The 27,981-nt window shown below is 46.3% G+C and overlaps 1 protein-coding gene across 1 annotated transcript; it reads left to right on the top strand.

Moving 5' to 3' along the window:
• NPC1L1 (NPC1 like intracellular cholesterol transporter 1) lies at positions 1-27,795 on the top strand. Its single transcript, XM_037501588.1, has 19 exons — positions 1-96; positions 999-2,521; positions 5,014-5,114; positions 5,537-5,709; positions 5,942-6,070; positions 6,485-6,667; positions 7,212-7,326; positions 7,494-7,621; positions 8,050-8,187; positions 8,477-8,566; positions 21,652-21,842; positions 22,022-22,131; positions 22,666-22,786; positions 22,931-22,986; positions 23,677-23,827; positions 24,019-24,250; positions 24,405-24,518; positions 24,594-24,756; positions 26,853-27,795. The coding sequence occupies exons 1-19, from the start codon at positions 1-3 to the stop codon at positions 27,026-27,028; spliced, it is 3,990 nt and encodes a 1,329-aa protein (XP_037357485.1). The 3' UTR covers positions 27,029-27,795.
• Positions 27,796-27,981: the final 186 nt, after the last annotated feature.

The following is a 27,981-nucleotide window of genomic DNA, read 5'->3' as shown; positions in this document are numbered from 1 at the left end:
ATGTCCTGGCCCAGCTTCATCTCTGATAATTCCTGGCTGGAGATGGCAGAAACCAGCCTGAGGGTCTGGCTACTCTGTGTCCTATTCCTGCAATCGGTGAGTCCTATTGTCTTGTTTCACTCTCCACTGCCTCCCATCAGTGCTCCAGGGCCGGGTGGCAGGTGGCTAACTTGGTACTGACCAGGGTTTTGCTTGGTGACAGTGAGGAAGGGCCTGGGATCTGAGGGCCCAAACTCTGGACAGATGAGGGGATCCAAGACCCCCAAAGGAGGGTTGCAGGTGCTTCTGAACTGTCTAAGTCTCCTATCCCTGATCTAATACAGACGTCATGGCCTGAGGTGGCCAGTGAGGAGTTGAGGGGGATCCAGTCCTGGGGATGCTGGTGATGAAGGTTCAGGGGGACACTTATCCAAAGATGATTTAGAATCTGGGGTAGGGAGAAGATCCAGGGCTCTTGTCTCTCAAGTTTCTGAATTACTTGCATGTCTGAGAGGGTGGGTAAAGGTTTTCGATCCCAAGCATGTGAGATAAGGGGAAGTTGTGCCCACAATCTCCAAGAGGAGCTGGGACTTCTGAATGAGGCCTATAACTTGGACACCACTGCGGCCGACCACATGGCACAGTGCCCCATTGGGCAGATCTCAGAGTAAGTTCCGTACCAATCCCATTCTCCCCACCTGTCCCCCCTACCCTCCAGTGTGACATGACCTTGTTAAATGCAGATCTATCAGATCGCCTGCTCTTCTTCAGTGACCCCAGACTCTCGTGATGAAGGCCTGGTTGCCCTGTCCACCTGTCACCCCAACACCACATGACTCCATGTGCTATCTCAGCACTTTCCCCACTGCTCTTCCGAGGCCCCCCAGCATCCACCCCTCACCTGACACTGCTTTGTGTCTTTCCTAACTCATGCCTTCCCTGGTGATCTGTTTCCCTGTCAGTCACCCAGTGGTGCTGACCAACATGGTGGCTCATGGTAACATTGCCCTGCTCCACAGGCCCTGGGACAGCCGTACACGCCTACACACAAGCCCGGCACCTGTGCCTTTTATGATGAGTGTGGGAAAAACCCAGAAGTACAAACAAATGCCCAAGTGGCCTGCCTGTCCAACACACCTGCCCAACATGTCACAGGTGAACACCTGAAGAAGCTACAGCAACTCTGCCCGAGACTTGTCAAGGACCCCAATAACACCTATGCCTGCTGCACCCTCGGGCAGCTGGACTCCCTAGAAAAAAGCATAAGAACCTTCAAAACCCTCACCGACCGCTGCCCTGTCTGCTCTGCAAACTTCGTGAACTTGCACTGCCAAAACACTTGCAGCCCCAACCAGAGCCTCTTCATCAATGTGACCCGTGTGGCTAAAAGTGCGCTTAACAATGGGACCAAGCAAGCCGTGGTGGCCTATGAGGCCTTCTACCAGCGCATATTTGCAGAGCAGACCTATGACTCCTGCAGCCAGGTGCAGTTTCCCTCGACGGCCTCCACGGTTGTGGGAATCATGTGCGGTGCTTACGGCTCAGTCTTCTGCAATGCTCAGCGCTGGCTGGACTACCAGGGGAACACAGATAATAACTTTGCACCCCTGGATATCACCTTCCACCTATTGGAGTCCAGCGAGAGCCCAGGAGGTGGGATACAGCCTCTGGACAGTGAGGTTCCACCCTGTAATGTGTCCCTCGGAGAAAACCAGCAGGCCTGCAGCTGCCTGGACTGTGCTGCTTCCTGCCCTGTCATCAGTCACCCATCAGCCCTGGATGCCACTTTCCGCCTGGGAAGCATGGCAGGTGGGCTGGTCCTTATTATCATCCTCTGCTCAGTCTTTGCTCTACTTACCGTCTTCCTCGTATGGTCCCGCCTGGGCTCCAAAAGTTGCATGGGTAGGACACCAGACCCTAAGACTGGCACAAGTTTCTCGGACAGGCTCAGCCTCTCCACCCACACTCTTCTTAGCAAGTTCTTCCAGAACTGGGGCACATGGGTGGCCTCATGGCCAGTGACTATCCTGGTGGTATCCATTGCTGTGGTGGTGTCCTTAGCAGGAGGCCTAGCCTTTATAGAACTAACCACTGAACCTGTGGACCTGTGGTCGGCCCCCAACAGCCAAGCTCGGCGGGAGAAGGAATTCCATGATCAACATTTTGGTCCCTTCTTCCGAACCAATCAGGTGATCTTGACAGCTCTGAACAGGCCCAACTATTCGTATGACTCTCTTCAGCTGGGGCCCAAGAACTTCAGTGGGATCCTGGCCACCGACCTGCTTGAGAAGCTACTGAAGCTGCAGGAGGAGCTGCGGCAACTCGAGGTGTGGTCACCGACTGACAAACGCAACATCTCCCTGAAGGACATTTGCTATGCCCCCCTCAACCCACACAATGCCAGTCTGTCTGACTGCTGCATCAACAGCATCTTGCAGTATTTCCAGAGCAATCACTCACGCCTGCTGCGCACTGCCAACCAGACGGTCAATGGGAAGACCTACCATTTGGACTGGAGGGATCACTTTCTCTACTGTGCCAAGTGAGTCCTACACTGTGACTCTGGGGGAGGGGTCCTGTGGGTCTCCTGAAACACAAACCAGGTCCAGAATCCCTGCCTGAGGGACCCCACTGAGTCTCAGTCTCTGGGCTACAGTGCATCATTTTTCTCTATGGTCATTGGCTTATAGAGTATGGTTCTGCTCTCTGGAGCAGATTGCATATGGCCATCAGGGCCTCTCCACCCCAATTTCACTTGGTCTGTAGAGCTCCTGACATAGTAGGGAGCATCTTTGCACATTATTGCTTTGAGTGTTATAAGCTGATGGCCCAGCTCAAATGTGTGCTTGGTCTGTTTTTCTTGCATCAGTGCCAAGTCTGCGCACAGGCCTGTTGGACCATCAGTAACCCATACAGTGCTCTGGGGCTAGGGTAGGGACCGGCTGGCCTCAGGCCCCACGAGCTGAGGCCAGGTATCCTTGTACAAGCTGCTGTCACATGCTCTCACACTGTTTGGGGTTTGGTTCCTGGCTGGTTCCACTCTGCTGTGGTGCAAATAGGATGACAATGAAGCTGTTGGACCAAATGCAAAGGTTCAAGAGCCCCTACCTTGGAGGGAGCAGGTGAGCAGACAGCAGTGAGGCCCTCAAGGTTGGAATGAAGCAGAGGTCTTCAGAAGTTCTAGTCTTAGGGACTCTACACAATCAGACAGAAGATAGAAGAACCCAAAGAGCTCTGCTTTGGGTAAAGGTTATATCCATTGGTATTACCACGTGAGAAATTAAAACTGAGAAATGACAAAATATTTATTAATTCTTTACAAACAAAAATTATGAACCCATTATATGTTGACACAAATAACATATTTTAATGAAAAATCACTATATTTTCTAAACAAAATCACTATATTTTTTCCAAAAAAATATCAGAAATGGGTGGTAATAGCTTGTATCTTTGCAAATTTCTCTGTAATGTCTGAAGTCTATCACTGAACTGTGGTACTCTGTATACTCAGAGGCCAATGAAGGTTAAAAAGACAAACAACATCTACTGTTAGCATGAAAAATACTTTTGAATAGCCCAGTCCACTGAAAGTCTCTCCAGGACCACAGCGTGAGTGCTAGTGAGTTAGAAGAGTCAGGGCTTTCAGTGCCCTCTCTCTGCCCCTTAGGGGAGCCCGAGTTTGGGCTGTTTCCCAGAGTCGGTGCTTCTGGCCCTCAGAACTGACAGGTCAGGGAGGAAGCTCCAAGCCCAGGTTCACAGTCTTCTCACTCAATTTCTTTTTAAAGATTTATTTATTTATGCATACACGAGCTGGGGTACGGGCCAGAGGAGTTGGGGTGTGTGTGAAAGGATTCATCAGAGACAGAGTGGGGAACTGAACAGGCGGACTGACTGAAATACACGGCTGAAGGGAGCAGCAGGTGAAACAGGAGAGGTCTGCTGCACCATGTGGATAGTTCCCTGGCTGGGGATCGAACTCATGCTGCAGAGGCTGCGGATTGCTTCACAGTGCAGTGCTTAACCCCTTGCGCCACCAGAAAGGCCCCTTCTCACTCAATTTATTTACATTTTGGATGGTTCTCTTGGGTGGTTCGAATATCCCCATTTCACAGACAGGAAAACCGAGGTTTGGAGGGGTGTGGTGAGCTGCTCAAGGTCACAAAGCAGCCAGCACTCCCAGGATATTTGGTGACCAACTTGCTCAGAGAACTTCATCCAGGTACCTGAAATGCACTTTCAGAAAGGGCCCAGTTGCAGCATAGAGTCTTCCCCAAGGTCAGGGGCTGGTAAACTATCTACAGGAAAGAAAGAGATCCAAATCTTGGGCCTAAAGAGTTTGGGCTGGCAGGAGGGGAACGCTGAGGGCAGCAGGAGGGCCAACATGGCTTTCTCAGTTGCTGCTGCCCAGGCTGGCCCTGCCCTGGGGGACTCGGTGTGATGATCATCCCCTTCCTCATGTGGGGATGACTTGATGATGGAGTCTGGAGTGGTGGACTGGTGCAAGGGGAGAGAGAGCCCAAACTGCTCCTGGTCAGAGACACTGCAGTCCACTCTGGATTGGGCTGTGAGACTTTGTTGGCAGAAATGGTTCTGACAGGGCCTCCCCGGTGGCGCAGCGGTAGAGCGCTGGGTTGCGAACCTGCCCGCGGCCTCTGCGGCGCCGGTTCAATCCCCGGCTGCTCCCCGGCCACCAGAGGAGGGTCCCACATGGCGCGCAGACCTCTCCTGTCGCCCGCTGCTCCCCTCAGCAGTGTACTTCGGTCCTTCTGCCTGCTCTGCTCCCCGCTCTGGCTCTGGTGAATTCTCTCACCCTCCCGCGCTTCTGACTGTACCCAGTGCATGTATAAACAAAACAAACAAACAAGCAAACAAATAAATAAAGAAAAACATGCCTCTATTAAAAAAAAAAAAAAAAAAAAGAAATGGTTCTGACCTAGGAGTTAGGTGACGGTGCTATGAGCCTGGGGTGGGATGGGGTGCTGGGCCCAAGCCAGCTGGAGTGGCCAGAAAAATACCTCCCTCTTCTCCTAGTGCCCCAGCCTCCTACACAGATAGCACAAATCTGCAACTGAGCTGCATGGCTGACTATGGAGCTCCTGTCTTCCCTTTCCTTGCCGTGGGAGGTTACCAAGGTAAGCTAGATGGCTCCGGGGAAGGCCATTGAGGGGAAGGTAAGGGCCAGGAGTAATGGGTAGGAGGGTAAGAGAGGTGATAGGATTTTCCACTGCCTGGGGGTGGCCAGGTTTGTGGGGGAACTTATAGAAAGCTCATAGACCTGCCCTATCCCACCTCTTTTCTCAGAATGTGCTGCTCAGAATCTGGTTTTGTACCTGGGCCCAAAGGCCTTATGTTTGGCCGGGAGAGGGAAGTGGGGTGTAGGGGGTTATACAATGACTGATGAGGAAAACAGGGAAGGACTTGGAGAAGAGGGGTGGGGGCAATGGAGGCAGGGGTGTGTCTTGAGTGGGGATTGGGTGACAGGGACAGCTGGAGTGGGTGAGTGGAGGCAGGGCTGGAGGGTGACTGGAGGGTGGCTGAGCATTTCTTATACCAGGGAACAACTATTCTGAGGCGGATGCCCTGATCATGACCTTCTCCCTCAACAATTACCCTTCCGGGGACCAGCGGCAGGCCCAGGCTAAACTCTGGGAGGAGGGCTTCTTGAAGAAGATGAGAGCCTTCCAGAGTGAGACAGCTGGCATGTTCCAGGTCGCATTCATGGCAGAGGTAGGGGCTCCAGGGTCCCCGCATCTGGGGGGAAACCTAGGTGCCTTTGGGTGGGTTCCTGTGTTCTGCTCCTGACTTCACCCTTCTTGAGTGACCTTGTGCCAGTGACCACCTGTTAAGGAGAACAAGGTGATGTGACAGGCTAAGCTTATAGTGGGTCATACAATTAATGCCCACTGGCCAAGTTTTTTGAGCTGGACAGTCAGTGGGGGGGTTGGGTGTGTGTCCACAGCGTTCCCTGGAGGATGAGATCAACAGCACCACTGCTCAGGATCTGCCCATCTTTGCCATCAGCTACATTGTCATATTCCTGTACATCGCCTTGGCCCTGGGCAGCTACTCCAGTTGGAAACGTGTGCTGGTGAGAGATGAGAGGGACCCAGTGAGGGAGGGCTGGCCCTTGGGGGAATCTAGAACCTTCCTAGTCAGAGCACCTCAAAATAGTACAGTGAGAACACCCAGAGTGGATCCTCCAGAGGGTAATAATACTTTAAAGTTTTCAGTTTCAAAAGGTCACACACGTTTTCATCCTGTTCCCTTTTCATTCTATTTTCAATTAGTTTCATGCAAAGCTGATTAAGATGTCTTACAATGTGTCAGGTCGTGAGAATCTGCCTTAGGAGACTGATTCTGCGGTGTGGCTTGACCACTGAGTACCAGTATGTGTGGGCACTGAGCAAGTCCACCCTCTGCCTGCTTCCCTCCTCTGGCTTGGAATGAGAGGGTGTATCAGCAGGGCCCTGCGGCCAGGGGGCTGAGCCTGGTTCCATTGCAGGTGGACTCCAAAGTCACACTGGGCCTCGGTGGAGTGGTCGTGGTCCTGGGATCGGTCATGGCTGCCATGGGTTTCTTCTCCTACTTGGGCATCCCCTCCTCCCTAGTGATCCTTCAAGTGGTGCCTTTCCTGGTGCTCGCTGTGGGTGCAGACAACATCTTCATCTTTGTTCTTGAGTACCAGGTAAGAGGCAAGAATTCTGACCCCTTACTCCCAGACACAACCTTGCATCAGTTGGCTGGAATTTTTACAGACTCTTCCCATTTGTTCATCTTTACAAATCTTGTAGAAAATGGAATGCTTTGAGTCTATTTTTTACATAAATGCATTCATACTGTGTATGTCACCTGACTGTGCTAGCCGCGAGCCCATGCGGCACTTCAGAGCCACCTCTAGTCCTTATGCTGCGATGTGGCATTTCATGGAGGGAGAAGTTAGAGTTGATTTAACCTCTCCTGCTAGTGAAGAGTTAGGGTTCCAGTGATGTGTTGGAGTAAGGATGTTATATACTTCCTGAAACACACTAAGTGTTTCTCCAGCCAGACCGCGAGAAGTGGAAGATGTGACACAACACCGTTTGTAGGGTGTGCTGCCAATTGGGAGAGGTTGGGGTCAATTCCCGAGTCCTGGCTGTGTCTCTGGCAATGCCTGGAGGAGCTGCCTGCTGGCCTGTGAGGGATATAGTCTTAGACTGACCCTGGAACCTGTTTGTTCTGTCCCTACACAGCGGCTCCCTCGGAGGCCTGGGGAGCAGCGGGAGGCCCACATTGGCCGAGCTCTGGGCAGGGTGGCCCCCAGCATGCTGTTGTGCAGCCTCTCCGAAGCCATCTGTTTCTTTCTAGGTGAGCCTGGGCAGCCTTCTCCCCACCAGGCGCTGGGAGTCCTTAAGGGAGAGGGCAAGGGCTCCACCCTTTCCTCTGTACTCTGTCTGATCAGGGGGCCCAGGCTTTGAGATTCACGCCTGCCCCCGAAGTCAGAATGCCCTGACAGATTCTCCCCCACATGCCAGGAGCCCTGACTCCCATGCCTGCTGTGAGAACCTTTGCTCTGACTTCTGGCTTCGCGGTGATTCTTGACTTCCTGCTGCAGATGACGGCCTTTGTGGCCCTGCTTTCCTTGGATAGCAAGAGGCAGGAGGTAGGACTGTAGGCAGAATGGGGGACCAGACCCTGGCCCCCTTCTTGGCTGGGGAAAGGGATGGCTTCACTTCACAGAGAAAGCTCAGAGAGTGGGGTTAGGGACGAGAACGCTGTGCTGGAATGTTTGTGCTATGTAGTCCCTAATTTTCCATAGAACAGTAATTTTCCTTTTGGGAGTGTGATCAAACCTCTGAAAGTATATAAGATTAAGAAATAAAAGTTAGAGATTGACAGAGAGCTATTGTTTCTGTGATGGTGAAAAATTCAAAGATATTTAATCAAGATAGGAAATAAAGACAACAGTTTGCCCATGTCTCCATGGTGAGGCATTGGCACAGGCTACCTTTGAACTGTGGCAGTCCCACAGGAGGGAACTGGCTCTTGGGGTGTGCTTTGGGACCAACTTGAGGGGCTGCCTCTCTTCAGGCCTCCCGGATAGATGTCTGCTGCTGCGTGAGAAGCCAGAAGCTCACTCTCCCTGGCCAAAGCGAGGGATTCCTGCTCAAATTCTTCCGCAAATTCTACACCCCGATCCTGCTGCACAGGGTCACCCGTGGGGTTGTGGTAAGTGGGGGCAGAGGAGCTTTTGGGGGTACCTCGCATCACGTAGGGGCAGATGGATTTGCTAAGCATTGAATTTCATCTTGGCCTTCATTGGAGGGGTGGAGCTTGCCCAGGGCTAGGTATGAAGCATGGTGGGAAGGGGGAGTGAGAGGGACTGGGAGGTTGGGATTCCAATCTTCCCAACTCCAGAACACTTCCCATAACACCCCAACACCCTTGTCAGACCCAAACTGGGAGATGGTGAGGGAGCTGTTGTGCAGGGAGATTCACATGGCATTTCCCCCCTCAGGTGCTGCTGTTTGTAGCCCTGTTTGGAATGAGTCTCTATTTCATGTGCCACATCAACGTGGGTCTGGACCAGGAGCTAGCCCTGCCCAAGGTAAGTCATGCCCTGTGACCTCAGGTGGGTGCCCTCCTTACTCTCAGTCACCTGGGATTCAGGGAACAGCATACAATAGGTGGGACTGCATGACCCAGGGTGTGGGGGTGGTGGGAACTATTCACCGCTATGGACCCAGGGAGGGAAGCCACAAGGACTGCAATCCTAGGTCAAATGAGGGAGATGAACAGGCACCAAGAGCTGGACACATGAGATGACTGTCCAGAAAGAGTGACCAACAACTCCTTGAGTGCCTCCCTTCTCCTGGGCACTCCCTTCTCAGACCTGGATGCCACAGCAGCCTACATCATAGCAGGGTCCCCTAATAGATATCCAGAGAAGGAAAGACCCCCATTGCTTGAGGGGTCTGAGATGCTCCTGGGTGGAAGAGAGGTCTTCTGGGTGGAGAAAGGAGGTCTGAGCCTAAGTAGGATTTGCAGAGGAGGGCATCGAGGGTGACAGAACTGACTGGGGGGCAGTAGGGGAGAGTCACAGAGCATTTCCTGGGCATGGGAGTGACCATGGGTGTGGGGCAGGAATGAGGGCTGAGCCAACAGCTGGATCATGGTTTGACAGGAACCACATATCAAGATGATTGGTCTCTCACTGCTGGTCTAATGCATACCTAGAAGTGGTGTGGGCTGGTGGCTAGGGAGAGCAGACAGTGCACAAGAAAAACTATGTGCCCAGGCTTTCAATAGAGAGTACAGAGTGGGAACTTAGACATACAGTTCACCCTGCTTGGGGGATGGAAATGGAGGTGTGAGTGGAGGACCTGAGGACTGGAAGGAGTCCAGGAATGAGCAGCCAGGAGTGGAGCTGGGTGTAACCGGGCATCTCAAGTGGGGTAAGTCCCACAATCTTGGAAGGAAGATGAGAAGGGAGGAGAGAGGACAGCCTGGATGGCACCTTCCAGCCACTATAAGGAACAAGAGAAGGCGGCACAGCCAGCAGTAGTCTAGAATAACTGTGTTATTAGAGTGGTCTTGGGGGCTTCTCAACGGGCCGAGGAGAAGAGGTCCCCAAAGCCTCAGAGAGGGTATCAGGGGCCTGATGGGCTGAGCTGATGAGCAAGAAAGGAGGAGGTGAGGGGCTGCAAGACCCAGCTGACGTTTTATGTTTACCACCTTTTCTTTATCTTTGGGGACATTTGTTTGTTTAAAAAAATTGATTCCTTTCAGTTTTTTTATTATGCTAAAGTATATGTAACTTAAAACTTGCCATGGTAACTGTTTTTTTAGTGACTTTAAGTCATATTAAATATAGTCCCATTGTTGTACAGTCGTCACCACCATCCATCCCCGTAACTCTATTCATCTTGCAATACTGAAACTAGGTATCCTTCAGCAATAACTTTCCCTTCTCTCCCCATCTCCAGTCCTTGGGACCACCATTCTACTTTATATTTTTTTGACGTTGATTTCTTTAGACATCTCTGTAGTAGAATCATACAGTGTTTGTCTTTTGGTGTCTGGTTAATTTAATTAGCGTAATGTCCTCAAGGTTTACTCATGTTTTAACATGAGTCGGAACATCCTTTCTTTTTAAGGTCGAGTAACATTCTATTTATGTCATGTTTTGTCTTTTTTTTTTAAAAGATTTATCCATTTATTTATGCATACAAGAGCTGGGGCACAGACCAGAGGTGCGGGGGTGTATGTGTGTGTGTGAGAGAGGATTCACCAGAGACAGAGTGGGGAGCAGAACAGGCAGATCCACTGAAATACACTGCTGAGGGGAGCTGAGAGCGAGACAGGAGAGGCCTGCTCTGCCATGTGGGCTGCTCCCTGGTCGGCTGGCCAGGATCCAACTCGTGCTGCAGAGGCTGTGGATTGTCCCATGGCACAGTGCTTAACCCCTTGTGCCACCAGGGAGACCCTATCTATTTTTGTTAATGAAAATTTGGGTTGCTGCAATTTGACTTTTATGAATAGTGCTGATATGAACAAATATCTCCCTGAGATCCTGTTTTCAATTTTTTCCCAGAAGTGGAATTTCTTTTATTTTTTTATTTTTGGCTTTTTAATTTTGTATATTTTTTACATCAGTTTTCATTTTTGTACAATATATGCATTTTCGTCTTGGTTATAGCCCCCTTACAATTCCCACCACTCTTGTTTTGATCCTACTCCCCAGAAGTGGAATTTCTGAATCAGATCACAATTCCAATTTTAATTTCTTGAGGGACCACCATACTGTTTTCAATTGGACAGTCCATTTTACATTGCCACCAACAGTGCACAGGTTTTCATTTCTCCAGAGTCTTGCCAACACTGGCAGTTTTCTGGTTTTTTGATAGTAGCCATCCCAATGGGAGTGAAGTGGTATCCCATTTAGTTTTGAATTGCATTTCCCCAGTGACTAGTGACATAGAGCATCTTTGCAAGTGCTTGGTCATTCATGCAGCTTCTGCACAGAAATGTCTATTCAACTTTTCCCATTTTTGAATCAACTCTGTAGTTTCATCTATACTTTGATTTTTGGCTTTGGTATTGGGGCAATGCTGGTTTTATAGAATGAGTTAGAAAGTGTTCTCTCGACTTTTTGGGAATAATTTGAGGAATGTTAGTGCTAATTCTTTAAATGTTTGGTAGTGAAGCTTTTCACTTTTGGGGACATTTTTTGAAAATAATTATAATCTCCTGCTATGTATTTTATGTTTTTACATTCAGATTTTCCATTTCTTCTCCTTTTTTGTTGCTTTATTCTATTCTATTTATTTTAATTTTTTTCAGATATTATTAATTGCTTGTCTTTTATATAACTATACAATTTTGGAGTGCAACTTTTCATGTCATTATATACACATGCTTCAGTTACCTTCCACCTGAACTCCAGTTCTGATGTTTATCCCCTTCCTTCTCTATCCCCTCCTCTCTACTCCTTCTGGTAAGCAGAAGAGTCTAAGAGTTTTTTTTTTTTTTTTTGCTGTGCTTAGCCAGAAGGTGCTCTTTGGTTATTTATATCATACAAATAAGTGTAACTGTCCAGTACTGTCTTTCACTTTCTAATTTCTTTTTTTTTTCTAGACAGCTTAATAGTTTACATGCTACTGAGAAGTAGCTGACTATGTCTTTGCTTTTTTTTAAGATTTAAAAAAAATTATTTTTATATTCCCCATACAATTGCAACCCCCTTATTTTGACCCCAATCCCTCCTTTCCCCCCATCCCCATAGTGCGTCTCTGTTTCATAGTTGTTTGTTGATTTTGATTTTTTTCTTTCTTATAGCTATTCTTTTTCCTGGTCCCTTATTTAGGTTTTCTAGATTCCTGCTATGTGTAAGACCATCCCGTATTTTTCTTTTTTTTTTTTTTATAGAGGCATGTTTATTTATTTATTTATTTGTTTGTTTGTTTTGTTTATACATGCACTGGGTACAGTCAGAAGCGCGGGAGGGTGAGAGAATTCACCAGAGCCAGAGCGGGGAGCAGAGCAGGCAGAAGGACCGAAGTACACTGCTGAGGGGAGCAGTGGGCGGCAGGAGAGGTCTGCGCGCCATGTGGGACCCTCCTCTGGTGGCCGGGGAGCAGCCGGGAATCGAACCGGCGCAGCAGAGGCCGCGGGCAGCTTCGCAACCCAGCGCTCAACCGCTGCGCCACTGGGGAGGCCCCATCCCGTATTTTTCTTTTTCTTTCTGGCTTATTTCGCTGAGCATGGTCCTTTCTAGCTCCATCCATGTTGCTGCAAATTGCATGTGTTTATCTTTTTTGAATGCTGAGTAATATTCCATGGTGTATATGTACCACATCTTCTTGATCCAGTCATCTATTTTTGGGCATTTGGGTTGTTTCCAAAGCTTAGCTATTACTTTCTGACTAATTTCATTTAGCACAACATCTCAGGATCCATCCATTTTGCCCAAAAGTCTCTATTCATCTATTTTATAGCTGGATATATTCCACTGAGCATATTTAGTCCACAATTTTGTTTATCTTGTCATCTGTTGTTCGGAATTTAGGTTAATTCCATTACTTGGCTATTGTGAATAATTGTATAAATATAGGAGTGCATAAATATTTTTATATTAATGTTTTTATATTATTTAGATAGATACCAAATAATGATTGCTGGCTCACATGATATTTTCATTTTCTAAAAAAATTTTTTTAGATTCATTTTATTTATTATGCATGTAAGAACTGGGGTGTAGGACAGAGGTCCAGGGGGTGAGGGGATTCATCAGAGACAGAGTGGGGAGCAGAACAGTGGATATACTGAGATATACTGCTGAGGGGAGCAGCAGGTGAGACAGGAGAGATCTGCTGTGCCATGTGAGTGGCTCCTTGGCCAGGGATCCAGCTCATGCTGCAGTGGCTGGCAATAGTTTGATAGGGCTGAGACTTTAATCCCTGGACCACCTGGGAGGCCCTCATCTTTATTATTTATTTATTTATTTTAAAGATTTATTTATTTATTTATGCATACAAGAACTGGGGTACAGGCCAGAGGTGCAGGGGGTGAGAGGATTCACCAGAGACGGAGCGGGGAACGGAACAGGGTGACTGAAATACACTGCTGAGGGGAGCAGAGAGCGAGACAAGGAGAGGTCTGCTGCACCACGTGGGTAGCTCCCTGGCCAGCCAGGGATCGAACTCGTGCTGCAGAGGCTGCAGACAGTTTCACAGTGCTGGTTCTTAACCCCTTGCACCATCAGGTAGGCCCCCTCATCTTTATTTTTTTAAGGAATCTCCACACCACTTTCTATAGAGGTCACACCAAATTACATTCCCATCAACAGTGGATGAGTGCTCCTTTTTTTACACATCTTTGTTTTTTTCTAGTCTTTTGATATAAGCCATTCTCACAGAGATGAGGTGATTTTTCATTGTGATTTTGGTGTATCTCCCTAATAGTATGTGTTTTTTGTTATTTTAAAATGGATTTTATTTTTTAGAACAGTTTTAGGTTCACCAAAATACTGAATAGCAGGTGCAAAGGTTTTCCATATGCTCCCACCCCTGCACCAGCATGGCCTCTTTTCCACATATCCCCACCAGAGTGGCTTATTTGTTACAATAAATGAATAATATTGACACATCATTATCCCCCAAAGTCAAGAGTTTACATTGTGGTTCACTGTTGGTGTTGCACATTCTATGGGTTTAGACAAATGTATAATGCCATGTGTCCATATTATAGCATCACATAGAGTGTATTTTCATTGCCTGAAAAACCCTCTGTGTTCTGCCTACTCATCCCATCCCTCTCTCTACCTAATGGTAATTTTTAAGTCATTTTAATCTCAATGGGATAATGTCTTCATTACCATTTTATACATTAACATAAAGGTTCAATTCATTTTCTTTTTTTTAAAGATTTATTTATTTATGCATACATAAATAAAGAACTGGGGTACAGGCCAGAGGTGTGGCAAGTGAGAGGATTCAGCAGAGACAGAGTGGGGAACAGAACAGGCAGATATACTGAAATACACTGCTGAGGGGAGCAGCGGGCGAGTCAGTCTGCTATGCCATGTGAGTAGCTCCTTGGCCAGGCATTGAACTCTTGTTGCAGTAGCTGGATAGCTTCATAGGTTGCATCTTAACCCCTTGCACCACCAGGGAGGCCCTGTATAATGGTTTCTATCAAAGTTTCTATACAAAAGTTTTTTGGTTTGGTAGAGTCCCATTTGTTTATTTTTGCCTTTGTTTCCCTTACTGTTGGAGTTGAGTCCCCCAAAACAACTCTGTAACTGATGTCCAGGAGTGTATCATCTGTGTTTTCTTTTATGTATTTTATATTTTCACATCTTATATCCAAGTTTTTAATCCTTTTTGAATTAATTTGTGTGTATGAAATTAAGTATGATGTAGTCTCTTTTACTTTTCTTTTTTGCTTGTGGCTGTCTAGGTTTCTCAATATTTGTTAAAGTGGCTTTCCTTTTTTCCATTGTGTGTTCATGCCTCTTTTGTCAAAGAATAACTGTTCATATTTGTGTGGGTTTATTTCTTGTCTCTCTAGTCTATACCATGCTATTTTGAGTTCCAGCCTTTCACTGTGTTTGTCTTTAGGTTTTTTTTTTTTTTAAGATTTATTTATTTATGCATATAAGAACTGGGGTAGAGGCCAGAGGTGTGGGGGTGAGAGGATTCATCAGAGATAGAGTAGAGTGCAGAACAGGCAGAATGTCTGAAATACACTGCTGAGGGGAGCAGCAGGCGAGACAGGAGAGGTCTGCTGCGCCATGTGGGTTGCTCCCTGGCCTGCCAGAATCAAACTTGTGCTGCAGTGTCTGTGGATAGCTTCATAGGTTGTGTCTTAACTCCTTGCGCCACCAGGGAGGCCCTGTCTTTAGGTTTTAAGTGAATGAGTGTCTTGTATGGAAAATATAGATGGGTCATGCTCTTTAATACAATTTGTTATTCTGTGCTTTTAATTGGTGAATTCAGATCATTCATATTTAGAGTAATTATTGCTATATGAGGCTTTTTTACTGTCATTCTATTTTCTATCTTTCTGTTGTTTTTTTCCCCATGTTTTTCTGTTTGCTTTTTCATTTGTATGTCTCTCAGTTTCTGTGTTTCTTTCCATTCTAAAAAGAAATAGAATTCTAGATTTCTGCTTTGTAGTTACCATGAGCGTTATAGCAAACTTTCTACATCTAAGATAGTCTTTTCTGTACTGGCATTGACTTATTATTTGATTCTATCCTTTTCTTCCTCCCCTGTGTATTTTGCTATTGTCTCTTTTTATTGTTGTTTGCACATCTGTTTCTGTATTACTATTATTACCTTTCTCAAGGTTTTATTTTTTCTTTATTCAGTCTTTGGTAGAGTTTTTTTTTCCATCTCTAGGATTTTGTCTATTTCATCTAGGTTATTCAATTGTTGATGTGTAATTATTTTTTTTGATCAATTTTTTTTAAAGATTTATTTTTATTTATTTTATACAAGCACTGGGTACAGTCAGAAGCGCGGGAGGGTGAGAGGACCCACCAGAGACAGAGCAGGGAGCAGAGCAGACAGAAGGACCGAAGTACACTGCTGAGGGGAGCAGCGGGCAGCAGGAGAGGTCTGCATGCAATGTGGGACCCTCCTCCGGTGGCCGGGGAGCAGCCGGGGATCGAACCAGTGCTGCAGAGGCTGCGGGCAGCTTCGCAACCCAGCGTTCAACCGCTGCGCCACCGGGGAGGCCCATGATGTGCAATTATTGATAGTACAATTTATTTCTCAGAGTTGGTAATAATGTTCCTACTTTTGATTCTGATTTAGTAATTTGAGTTTTCTTTCTTTTTTCTTAGTCAAACTAGCTGAAAGTTTGCCAATTTTGTTCACATTTTTATAGAACCAACTCTGGGTTTCATGGATTTTCAATGTTATTTTCCTGTTCTCTACTTATCTCTATCCTAATGTTATTTCCTTCCTCCTGCTAGCTTTGGGTTTAGTTTGCTCTTCTTTTTCTAGTTCCACAAGTTGTAATCTCAGGCTTATCATTTGAGATCTTTCTTTTCTAGTGTAAATATTTTTAGCTATAAATCACACTTCCATGCTACTTTCACTGTATGATGTAAGTTTTGGTATATTGTGTTTTCATTATCATTTATCTCAGTGTATTTCCTCATTTCTCTTGTAATTTTGTTCTCTGATCCATTAAAAGTATTATGTTAAGGGTCTCCCCCATGGTGCAGGGGTTGAGCGCTGGGCTGCAAAGCTGCCTGCAGCCTCTGCAGCGCCGGTACGATCCAGGCTGCCAGTGAGGGTCCCACATGGCGCGCAGAACTCTCCTGCTGCACCCGCTGCTCCCCTCAGCAGTGTCCTCCGTCTGTCTGCCTGTTCTGTTCCCTGCTCTGGCTTTGGTGAATTCTCTCACCCTCCCACGCTTCTGACTGTACCCAGTGCTTGTATAAATAAAAAATAAATAAATCTTTTAAAAAAAAGAGCATTATGTTAAGACTATTATGTGTAGGGCCTCCCTATCTGCAGCCACTGCAGCAGGAGTTCGAGCCCCAGCCAGGGAGGTGACCCACATGGTGCAGCAGACCTCTCTTCTCTCGCCTACCACTCCCCTCAGCAGTGTATTTCAGTCAATCCACCTGTTCTGTTCCCCACTCTGTCTCTGGTGAATCCTCTCACCCCCTGTACCTCTGGCCTGTACCCCAGTTCTTGTATGCATAAATAAATAAATCTTTAAAAAAAGAGTATTATGTTTAATCTCCACAAATTTGTAAATTTTACTGTTTTCTTGATTATTATTGATTTGTAATTTCATCCTGTTGTGGTAAGAAGTGATTTGTCATACGATATCTATCTTTTAAAATGTTGAGATTAAGATTAAGTAAGACCTAACATATGGTTTATTGTGCAGAATGTCCCATGTAATGAGGAGAATGAATAATTTATTGTTGTTGTACCGAGTATTCTGTGTTTGTCTATTCGATCTAGTTGGTTCATTGTGTTATTCAAGTCCTCTGTTTTCTTACTTACTTTTTGTCTGGGTGTTCTACCCATTACTGAGAATGGGCGTTGAACTCTTCTACTATTATTATAAAACTTTCTATTTCTTCCTTCAATTCTGTCAATTTTTGCTTTATAAATGTCCATGGTCTATCATTAGATACATAAATGTTTCTTCTTGCTACATTGAGTGCTTTATTAATATATAATGTTGTCTGTGTCTTGCACACTTTTGTCTGATATTAGCATAGCCACCCCTCATCTCTTTTGGCTATATATATATCTGTGTGGAATATCTATTTCCATCTTTCCACTTTCAGTCTGGTTATTTTGGATCTCAAATGAGTCTGTTAGATCATGTCTTTAAAACCCATCCTGCCATCTATAACTTTTGATCAATGAGGTTAAGCTATTTACATTCCATGTTATTACTGATAAGAGACTTTTACCATTAAGCTATTTTTTCTACATGTTTATAGCTTCTTGTCTTTCATTTCCTTTATTATCAACTTCTTCTGTATACAGTTGATTTGTAGTAGGGATATTTAAAAATTCCTCTCATTTCCTTTGTGAATATTCTATAGCTGTTTTCTTGGTGGTCATCATGGGGGTTACATTATATGCACTAAAGCTATGAACACTGTAATTTGAATTTATGCTAGCTAACTTCAATAGTTTACATAAAACCTTTGTTCTCATACAGATCTATTGCATCTTTATCCATAATTGCTATCACAAATTTACATCTTTATGCATTGTGTGTCCAAAGAATAGACTAATCAATTCTTAAGCATTAGTTTTTCAAGTCATGTAGAAATAAGAAACAAAGTGCCAAACCAAAGTTACAATAATTCTAGCTTTTATAATTATTTGTGTTTTTACCTTTACTAGATATCTTTACTTCTTCATATAGCTTGGATTTATTGTCTAGCACCCTTCATTTTTTTTTAAAGTTGGTATTTTTAAACAAGATTTATTTATTTATGCATACAAGAACTGGGGTAGAGGCCAGAGGTACAGGGGGTGAGAGGATTCACCAGAGACAGAGTCGGGAACAGAACAGGCGGGTTGACTGAAATACACTGCTGAGGGGAGCAGCGGGCGAGACAGGAGAGGTCTGCTGTCCCATGTGGGAATCTCCCTGGCTGTCTGGGATCGAACTCACGCTGCAGAGGCTGCGGACAGCTTCGCAGCGCTGCGCTCAACGGCCTGTGCCACCAGAGAGGGAGGCTTGCACTCTTCATTTTTAACCTGAAGGACTTCCTTTAGCGTTTCTTGCTGGGAAGGTCTTGTGGTAATGAACCCATTCAATGTTTATTTATCTGGGAATATCTTAATTTCTTTCTCTGCTGTGAAGAACAGTTTTGCCAGAAGTAAGATTCTTGTTGACAGGGTTCCTTTCCCCCCACCCTCAACTCCTTCAGCACTTGATATACAAACTCACTACATTCTGGCCTCCAAGGGATCTGATGATTAATATGCTTATTCTAAGGTCGAGGCCAGGGCAAAGATGGGATAGAAGGGGGGGAGCTTGAAACTGCTCCCATCTGCATCCCGGGACCAGCTCAGCCTGGTTTGCATGGGTCCTGATAAGCAGCATTGAAAGAACAAGTTCGACTCTGCATTCTCCACCTCCCACCAAGGCCAGACAGACCCCCGCCCTGTAAAACCTTGCCCTTATTCCCCTACAGATGCGACTTCTCGCGGGGGTCTGGGAACCTCGCCTGCCAGGGAGCGCAATAAATTTCTTGCCTGTGAGAAACTTAGCCTGGCTTTTCTTTTCTTTACCGCGCCAATCCTTTCACTTATAATCTTTTTTTTTTTCACTTATAATCTTAATGGGGATCCTTTGTATATGGCAAGTTCCACTCGTGTGTTGTCTTTAAAATTCTTTATTGCTTTTTAAAATATTTATTTATTTATGCATGCAAGAAATGGGGTACAGGCCAGAGGTGGGGGTCGGGGGAGGTGAGAGGATTCACCAGAGACAGAGTGGGGAGCAGAACAGGTAGACTGACTGAAATACACTGCTAAGGGAGGAGAGACTAAGACAGGAGAGGTCTGCTGTACCATGTGGGTAGCTCCCTGGCCACCTGGGGATGGCTGCAGGTTGCTTCATAGTGCTGTGCTTAACCCCTTGCGCCACCAGGGAGGCCCTAAAATTCTTTTCATCTCTGTCTTTCAACAGTTGAATTGTGATATGCCTTGGTGTGGTGTCTTTGAGTTTATCCTACTTGAGGATGATTAGCTTCTTGAATATTTATATACTTGTTTCATCAAATTTAGGAATTTGGGGTCTTTATGTCTTCAAATAATCTGTTTCATATTCATCTCTTTTTGGAATTGCCATGGCACATATGTTGGAATACTTGATGACATCTTATGGATTTTTTAGGTTCAGTTCACCTTTCATCCTTCTGTTTTCTTTTTAATTCCTCACTTGATCATTTCATTTGTCCTATCTTCATTTTTGCTAATTCTTTGATTGCTTCAATATGCTTTTGAATCTCTTTGGTGAATTTTTCATTCATTTATTCTGTTTTTAAGTCCCAGGATATTTTTTATTTTCTCTTTGTCAATCTTTGCATTTTGTTCAAACATTATTTTCTTGACTTTGATCATTCTTATTTTAGTTCTTTGAGCATCTTGGTTATTTTAAAGTCTTTGTTTGATACATCCACCATTTGGTCTTTCTCAGGGACAGTCTATTGATTAATTTTTGTTCTTGGGCATGGACCATAACTTGCTGAGTCTTTGCAAGTCTTGCGATTTGTTGTTGTTGTCACCATCATTGTTGAAAAATGGACATTTATGTCTTAGGTGGAAATTCTGGAGATAAGATTCTCTCATTCCCCAATGTTTGCTATTTTTAAAATTTGATTTTTGGTGGTGCCTCTGTGTTGGGGATCAGTCTGAAGTGTAAAGTTAAAGTTTTCTCAGGTCTTTTCTGAATATATGTCTTTCCCTGAGTATGCCTAGTGACTGTCTAAATCCCTCTGTATTCGCTATTGCTTTTGACCGTCCTATTCCTTTTATGTCTGGCTTCCAAACAGGAGAAAAAGGAGGAATTGAAAAGGAAGACAATAAATCAGTTCCCTTTCCTTTAAACAACTGGGAAGTGACTTCATCTGGAGGTGGTAGAGGCTCAACAATTATTATAACCTGCCTCTGTGTCTGAACCACTGAAATCAACAGTAACAATCAGCAATCAAAACATAGATGTCGGACATTTAGGGGATGCAGCACTTGTTGCCCACTCTGGCTTCTCCAAGACAGGTGCAAACTGCTCCTGGAATCTGTGTGTTAGTGTCTGTCAGGGGCTAGAGGAGGGTGTGGATAGCTGCTACCATGCTAAGAGCTGAAATTGATCAAAATTTTTTTTTTGATTAATGGTGAGGATTTTATTTTTCCTCATTTTAAAATTTTATATATTTTTACATAATTTTTCATTTTTGCACAATGTATGCATTTTCATATTAGTTATAGTCCCCATACAATTCCCATCTCCCTTGTTTTGATCCTGCTCCCTCTCCCCCCACTGTAGTGTATCTATGGTTATAGTTGCTTGTTGATTTTGATTTTTACTTTATTATAATTAGTCTTTTTCCTGGTCCCTTATTTAGGTTTTCTAAATTCCTGCTATGAGTGAGACCATCTAGTATTTTTCTTTTTCTTTCTAGCTTATTTCGCTGAGCATGGTCCCTTCCAGTTCCATCCATGTTGCTGCAAATTGCATGAGTTTATCTTTTTTGATTGTTGAGTAATATTCCATTGTGTATATGTACCACATCTTCTTGATCCAGTCATCCATTTTGGGGCATTTGGGTTCCATAGCTTAGCATTATAAATAGTGCTGCTATAAAAATAAGGATGCAGGTGCCCTTTTACAGTCAATTAATCTTTGACAAAGGAGCAAAGAATATGCAATGGAGCAAAGAAAGTTTGTTCAATAAATGATGCTGGGAAAACTGGGTCGCTACATGAAATTGATCATAATTAACCACGATTTGTATCCAAGTCTTCTGCTGGAAACTACAAGCCGTCTATAGAGTCCAGAATTTCAAAAGAGTTACCTTAGACAGATTTTGCCAGTGTAGTTGTTGTCTAGGGTAGGGAGATAGATTCTAGGTGTTTCCTACTCCACCATCTTCCCAGATGTCACTGAGGTTTTATAACAGGAGAAGGAGGCAGTCCATGAAGGTACCTAATGTATGGTCTCACGGGTGTGCACACTATGATCTTTACATATGTACTTGCATATGGGCTGTGGTTATAGACTGGCTTGTTAGACTGTGACTGTGCCATATTGAGAATGACAGGAAGGGGTACAATTATGTGTATGTGCATCTTCATGTGTGCATCTTCATATGTTCATGTCAGGTGGGACATACTGCTTTTTTGCTTGCACCTTCATGAGTGTATTCTGTGTGTGCACCTGTGATAATGCCTGGGTGTGTGTACCTTGGAACTTGTACTTCTGTGCATATACCTCCAGTCATGTATCTCTATAATGATCCTGTACCTCTGTGAGCACATACTTCAGTGAGGATCTGCATCTGGGAGTGGGTACCTCTGTGAGTGTGTACTGCAGTGAGCATGTACCTTGGTGAGTGTGTATCTCTGTGAGGGTGAACTAGGGTGGACACTTTGGGGAGTCTGACCCTAGCTTCATTGACTTGCTTCCACTCAGGACTCTTACCTGATCGACTATTTCCACTTTCTGAATCGCTACTTTGAAATTGGGACCCCTGTATACTTTGTCACTACTGGGGGCTACAACTTCTCCAGCACGGAGGGCTTGAACGCTGTCTGCTCCAGTTCCGGCTGTGACAATTTCTCCTTAACTCAGAAGATTCATTATGCCTCCGAATTCCCGGAAATGTGAGTGTCCAGCCCACCCAGTCTGTGCCCCCTCTCCTACAAGTCCCCTTCCTGCCTCTCCATGCCCACCCTACTTCACACCTGCTACCATGTGCCTGAGAAGGCCCGGTGTGCCAGCGGGACCACAGGGTGGACTTACATCTTTCACCTGCCCCTTGACCTCTTTTTCTAACCCTCAGATCTTACTTGGCCATCCCTGCCTCCTCCTGGGTAGATGACTTCATCGACTGGCTGCGCTGGCCCTGCTGCAGCCTTAATGCCACTGGTCATTTCTGCCCCTCAACTGTCAGTAAGTACAGGATCTCAGGAGGTCATGGCCACCACAGGTTGGGGAAACTGAGGCAAGAGAAAAGAGAGGAATGGCGAGGTTCTCTCATGCCCTTCTGTCCTCCTGCATGGTTGGTCTGGTGGGGCATTGGTTGAGAACACCTGTGTGGGTGAGTGTCCAGTTTACTGCCCAGCACTAACACACTGGTGCCCTCCCTCAGCCCACTTGTGCCTATACTGGCAGGCATACTGGTATTCGGGGCAGCAGGATCCAAGAGTAAGAGCTGAGGTTGGCACATGGCCTTGACCCCCAAGTACCTTTGTTTGTAGGTGGAGTAGGGAGGCCCCCTGGGGACTATTTCTCTGTCCCAAAGTTCCCTTCGTCATGTGCTGGTAGGAGTGAGAGAGGATTGCTTCCACAATTAGAGACAAATGCAATCCCTTTAGAATGACCCATGCTCTGTGCCTGCCATGTGGAAGTGTCTGGGAGACTATAGTAGAAACAGAGGGGAGAAGGGTTGAATGCCATCACCCAGAGATCCCTCTTTTTTTGCAGCCACAATTTGCTTGAGACACTGTGTGAACAACAAAGGTATCATCCGTCCATCAATGGAGGAATTCTATAAGTACCTTCCCTTGTTCTTGCAAGACATGCCCAATATCAAGTGTTCCAAAGGGTAGGCTGAGACAGGCTTCCACTGGGGAGGCTGCTGTGTGGATTCCGGGGGTGGGGGAAACACGTAATGGGGAGGAGGCTATGGGCCTGGTGGCAGAGGGCATCTTGTCCCTGGCTCAGCCTTTGCTCTGCCTTCTCCTCACAGAGGCCTGGGAGCATACAGCACCTCCGTGGTCTTGGGTCCCAATGACACTGTTTTAGGTAAGCACTATCTCACCTGGGAAGGGGACCAAAGGCAGCTTGGGTGCTGGGGGGCCATGGAGAGTCGGCAAGTCCCAGGCAACAGCATCTCAGCCCTGTATCTTGTTTCCTTCCTCCTTCGTGGGGACTTCTGACCACGCTGTGTCCTCAGGTGCCATTCCAACCTCCATGTCCTCACTTTACTCCCTCCTCTCCCCTAGCACACTGTCAGTTGCTGATGCCACCCCCACATCCCTTTCTTGCTATACACAAATCACACTGAGACGTGGGCTGTGGGCAGCTGGTTAGATGAGTGAATATTGTACTTACACAATGATTGCCTAGACCAAGGCCTGACATGTCAACCTTTTGTGTTTTTCTATGTTCCTTTCTGGTCCTTCCTATATGAATGTGCACTTTGGAAAAATAATTAAATTAATGTATGTTTTGAAACCACATGGAATGATTTTGGGCTCTTAGGAAGATCTCTTCAGGCTCCATACATCAGAGTCAGGGCAGGGACTCAGGTCTTGGCCCATTGAAGAGTTTGTAGAGCTAATGCTAAAACCAATATTCATGACCCATTGCTCAAAATTTAGTAAGAATTTTAAAATGGTGGTGGCAGAGCCCTGACCCCAGGAGGGTGCACCCTGGGAGCATCTGGATTGGGTGCTAACCTTTGTTTCCTCTCCCTGACTTTGGGTGGCCCAGCCTCGAGGTTCATGGCCTACCACAGGCCCCTGAAGAACTCCCGGGATTTCACAGAAGCTCTGCGGGCATCTCGGGCGCTGGCAGCCAATATAACTGTCGACCTCCGGAAGGTGCCAGGCACCAGCCCAGACTTTGAGGTCTTCCCCTACACGTGAGGCGCTGGGCACAGGGAGGTGGGATGGAACGAGGGTACCAGCTGGCAAAGGTGACCATGAGATCCAAATGGGCTTCTGCTGAGAGGCTTACCTGTGCCCGGGACTGCCCATCTCTAAACCTGAGTTTTTGTCTTGAAATGACATGGGGTCCACACTGCCCAAATTTTTAGTTCTCCATGTCCCACAGGATCAGCAACGTGTTCTATGAGCAGTACCTGACCATCATCCCTGAGGGCCTTTTCATGCTGAGCATCTGCTTGTTGCCTACATTCGCTGTCTGCTGCCTCCTGCTGGGCGCAGACCTTCGCTCCGGGCTCCTTAACCTGTTCACCATCATCATGATCCTTGTGGACACCGTGGGCTTCATGGTTTTGTGGGACATCAGCTACAATGCTGTGTCCCTCATCAACCTGGTCATGGTAAACCTGCTGGGTGCAGGATCGGGGCTCTGGGGTGGATGGGTGGGCACGAGCCTCATTGGACACTCCCGGTTTTTTCTAGAGCCTAGGTGCCCCTATTGGCACCCCCACCCGCTGGGCTCTTTTGTGATGGATACTCCCTCTCCGCCCACAGGCAGTGGGTATTTCTGTGGAGTTCGTGTCTCATATCACCCGCTCCTTTGCTGTCAGCACCAGAGCCACCCGGCTGGAGAGGGCCAAGGAGGCCACCATTTCCATGGGCAGTGCGGTAAGTGGGCGGGTCACAACTGAAGTCCTCAGTTGGCTGCCCTGGGCCAGCCTGACATCCACCTGTGATCCCTAGGTGTTTGCTGGAGTGGCCATGACCAACCTGCCTGGCATCCTTATCCTGGGCCTGGCCAAGGCCCAGCTCATTCAGATCTTCTTCTTCCGCCTCAACCTCCTCATCACTCTGATGGGCCTGCTGCATGGCCTGGTCTTCCTGCCAGTCATCCTCAGCTACCTGGGTGAGTGTCCAGGTCTCCTGCCAGTGCACAGTCAAGCTTTTCCTGCAGGCACTTCCAACAACTAAGGGACTGTGAGTCACAGGGGAAATGCAAGGAGCACTCAGAGTACTGCTCATCTGGACAGCCACTGCCAGAAACATGAGCGCACAGTACTTCTTCATTTGGAAACTGCAGTTTTGCACTTAATGAGTGTAAACATCTTTGTTTGTCAACAGTTATATGTTTTGAACACTGTGTCAGTGGTTGTATGTTTTTCCACTGCATATTGTTGGACTTTTAGCCATTTAAATTTCAGCAAGAAATTTATTATTTAAAAAAAATTTTTTTAAGGAATTTTTTTTTTTAAGATTTATTTATTTATTTATAAAAGCACTGGGTACAGTCAGAAGCGCAGGAGGGTGAGAGAATTCACCAGAGCCAGAGCAGGGAACAGAACAGGCAGAAGGACTGAAGTACACTGCTGAGGGGAGCAGCGGGTGGCAGGAGAGGTCTGCGCGCTATGTGGGACCCTCTCTGGTGGCCGGGGATCCAACCGGCGCTGCAGAGGCTGAGGGCAGCTTTGCAGCGCAGCTCTCAACCGCTGCGCCACCAGGGGAGGCCCTCAGCAAGAAATTTATTTCACATTGAGAGGTGATGTGTAACAGGCACAGGCTCAGATATGCAGGAATAGAACAAATATTTCACAAAATAATCCTTGCCCCTCTCTCCATGGAGCACTCTTGCCAATGCTGTGATGATCCTTCTTGTGACTGAATCTTTGACCTCGTTTTCCAGTATTTCCTTAGAGAAAGTCTAAGTCTGTGAACACTGATTGTTTATGCCAATTGTTGAGATCCTCCAGAAAGTTTTCCATTTAAACTTCCACAAGCAACACATGCAAGGGTTCTTTTCTCGGTATCCTCCTCCTCATTAAGCATAACCATTTGCTCCCACTCTTACCCCAATGAAGACACTTATTTTTTAATTAAAAAAAGATTTATTTGTGCATAAATAAATGCATTATTTATTTATTTATTTATTTATGGGTGTAGGCAAAAGATGTGGGGAGTGAGAGGATTCAACCAGAGACAGAGTGGGGAGCAGAGAAGGTGGATCTACTGAAATACATTGCTGAGGGGGCAGTGGGCGAGACCAGAGAAGTCTGCTGCACCATGCAGGTTAGCTCTCTGGCTGGGGATTGAACTCAGGCCTTAGAGGTCATAGCACTGAGACTTAACCCACTCCCTAGGCCACCAGGGAGACTCCCAATGAAGAGATTTAAACTGAACCCTCTTTAAAAACAAACAAACAAACAAACAAAACAAAACTGAGCCCTCTGGGGGAGGAGCCCTCTTAGTATAGACAAGCTGGGAGCAGTTCAATTTTGCCTTCTACCCTAGATGGTAACAGTAATGGAATGTTAGAGAAAATATCGGTAGGAAGGTGTGTTTGTGCTCCAACATATCTGTACACGCTTAGGTGATATTATCATTCCCACTTTAAAGATGAGGAAACTGAGACTCCTTTCCCAGTCACAGAGTTGGTCAACAGGGTGGGGTTGGAAGCCACACAGCTCCAGCTCCAGTGCCCCTGCCTGGTGCCACAGTCTTGTAGGAACTTCTTGATCCTCTTTAGGAGAATGTGTGTGTTGGAGATGGAGGGTGGAAAGGAAGAGGGCGCAAGGAGGAGCAGCTCTGGATCATCTTGGAAAGGGAGCTAGAGAGGCCCCCAGGGCATCCTCCCTGCCTTGAATCTGTCAACAGGGTGAGGAGCAGCTTCTCCTAGCAAGGAAGTTAGCTTGCGGTGGAAGTTAGCATAGTTTGTTCAAGGAAGAAAAGGATTCACAGGTCCATGAGGGAGATCTGGGGGCTCCCCTAGAAAAGCATGCTGAAGATGGTAGGGAGCTGCTCTGGAAGGCAGATGAATTTGGGGTTAACCAAAATGTCAGCTGAAATTGCTACTGGCTTTTCAGGGCAACATTGAATAGGAACCCTGGCGAAGTGCAGTGACAGGAACTCAGGGCTCAGCACTCACACCCTAGACCTGCACTACCTGCCAGGGTTCCCCTCTCAGCAGAGGTGCCTCCCTAACTGTGTTCTCTCTTTATCCCTCTGCAGGGCCTGATGTCAACACAGCTCTGGTGCAGGCAGAGAAGGCAGAAGAGGCATCTGTAGCTAGGACAGCTTCCTGCACAAAGAATCCCTCCCCAACGGGCACGACCCAGTCCATCTATGAGAACATTTTTGACAATCACAGTTTTGAACGACCTGTCGACAGTAGGCAGAAGTTCTGAAGGAGCTAGAGCCCCTATGCAGGCCTACCCACATGAAAATGAGGGGACATGATGGTTCCTTGTGAGAGTCCTTGACTCAGCCTCTGGGAGAGACCTGGGAGAGGACTTATGGCCATCAGCCCCAACACAGATACCTGATTTCAAAGTATTCATACCTTTTCAAGCACGAGATTGCCTTCTCATTCTGGGGACCTAGGTCTCAGAGAGTCCAGGAAGGACACACTCCTTACACTGTTTCAAACTCAGAACTCTTCCACAGCTGCCACTTAGTCAGTTTTTCCTTCCTTCAACGCTTTTGGCAAAAACTTCCCAACTTGGAATCATTAAGTCTTTAACACTTTGCAAACAGAAAATATGCCCCCACCCAGGACTGCACACATCAATAGAGGCCGAGGAGAGACATTGGTACTTACCAATGAAGCTCAGTCCTCCATAACTCCTGCTGGTAGGGCCAGCCCAGTGACAGTTCTCAGAAACAACTCTGGTCATGGATTGACCCCCATGGAGAATGTTCTCCAGCTTTAACAATCATATAAGGCTACTGCTGCCAGTCAAAGCCAGTGTGTCTGCAAGCCCATGAGGTCCTGGGGTAAGGTTGGCCAACCCACCTCTGTCCCATGCTTGCAGCCCAGGGCAGGGTCTCAAACCAGCCCATCTAAGACTCCTTAAAGAAGCATAAGTCACAGAGAAGAGGAAAGCAACTTGTTTAGTGCTGTGCACAGTAGTCTGTTTAGCAGAAATAAATGGTATTTCTTGTCACATTTCATATTCTGGCAGCCTCTAGGTTTTGGATTAATTTTTAAAATTACACTAGTAATACATGAGTAGGATGGTGATCTATGGAGACATTATTTTGCTGCCTGGCAAGTAGTACACTGTGATTGTATAGTGGTTAGTACTCTGCATGGCAGAGATAATATTTCATGGATTCCCTCTCCCTTTTCAAGTAGTGA

The sequence above is a fragment of the Talpa occidentalis genome, unplaced genomic scaffold, assembly GCF_014898055.3.
Source record: "Talpa occidentalis isolate TD23 unplaced genomic scaffold, MPIMG_talOcc4v2.1 talOcc4.10, whole genome shotgun sequence".
In the NCBI taxonomy this organism is placed as follows: domain Eukaryota; kingdom Metazoa; phylum Chordata; class Mammalia; order Eulipotyphla; family Talpidae; genus Talpa; species Talpa occidentalis.
The sequence above is the reverse complement of the archived record's forward strand: the minus strand, read 5'-3'. Positions and strand labels throughout refer to the sequence as shown.

Bases quoted from the DNA above. Each gene is read 5' to 3' on its own strand.
- NPC1L1 (XM_037501588.1), top strand. From the start codon at position 1: ATGTCCTGGCCCAGCTTCATCTCTGATAATTCCTGGCTGGAGATGGCA. The intron at 2,522-5,013 runs GTGAGTCCTACA...CTCTTCTCCTAG, and splicing joins CACTTTCTCTACTGTGCCAA to TGCCCCAGCCTCCTACACAG. The intron at 22,132-22,665 runs GTAAGTACAGGA...CTTTTTTTGCAG, and splicing joins TTTCTGCCCCTCAACTGTCA to CCACAATTTGCTTGAGACAC.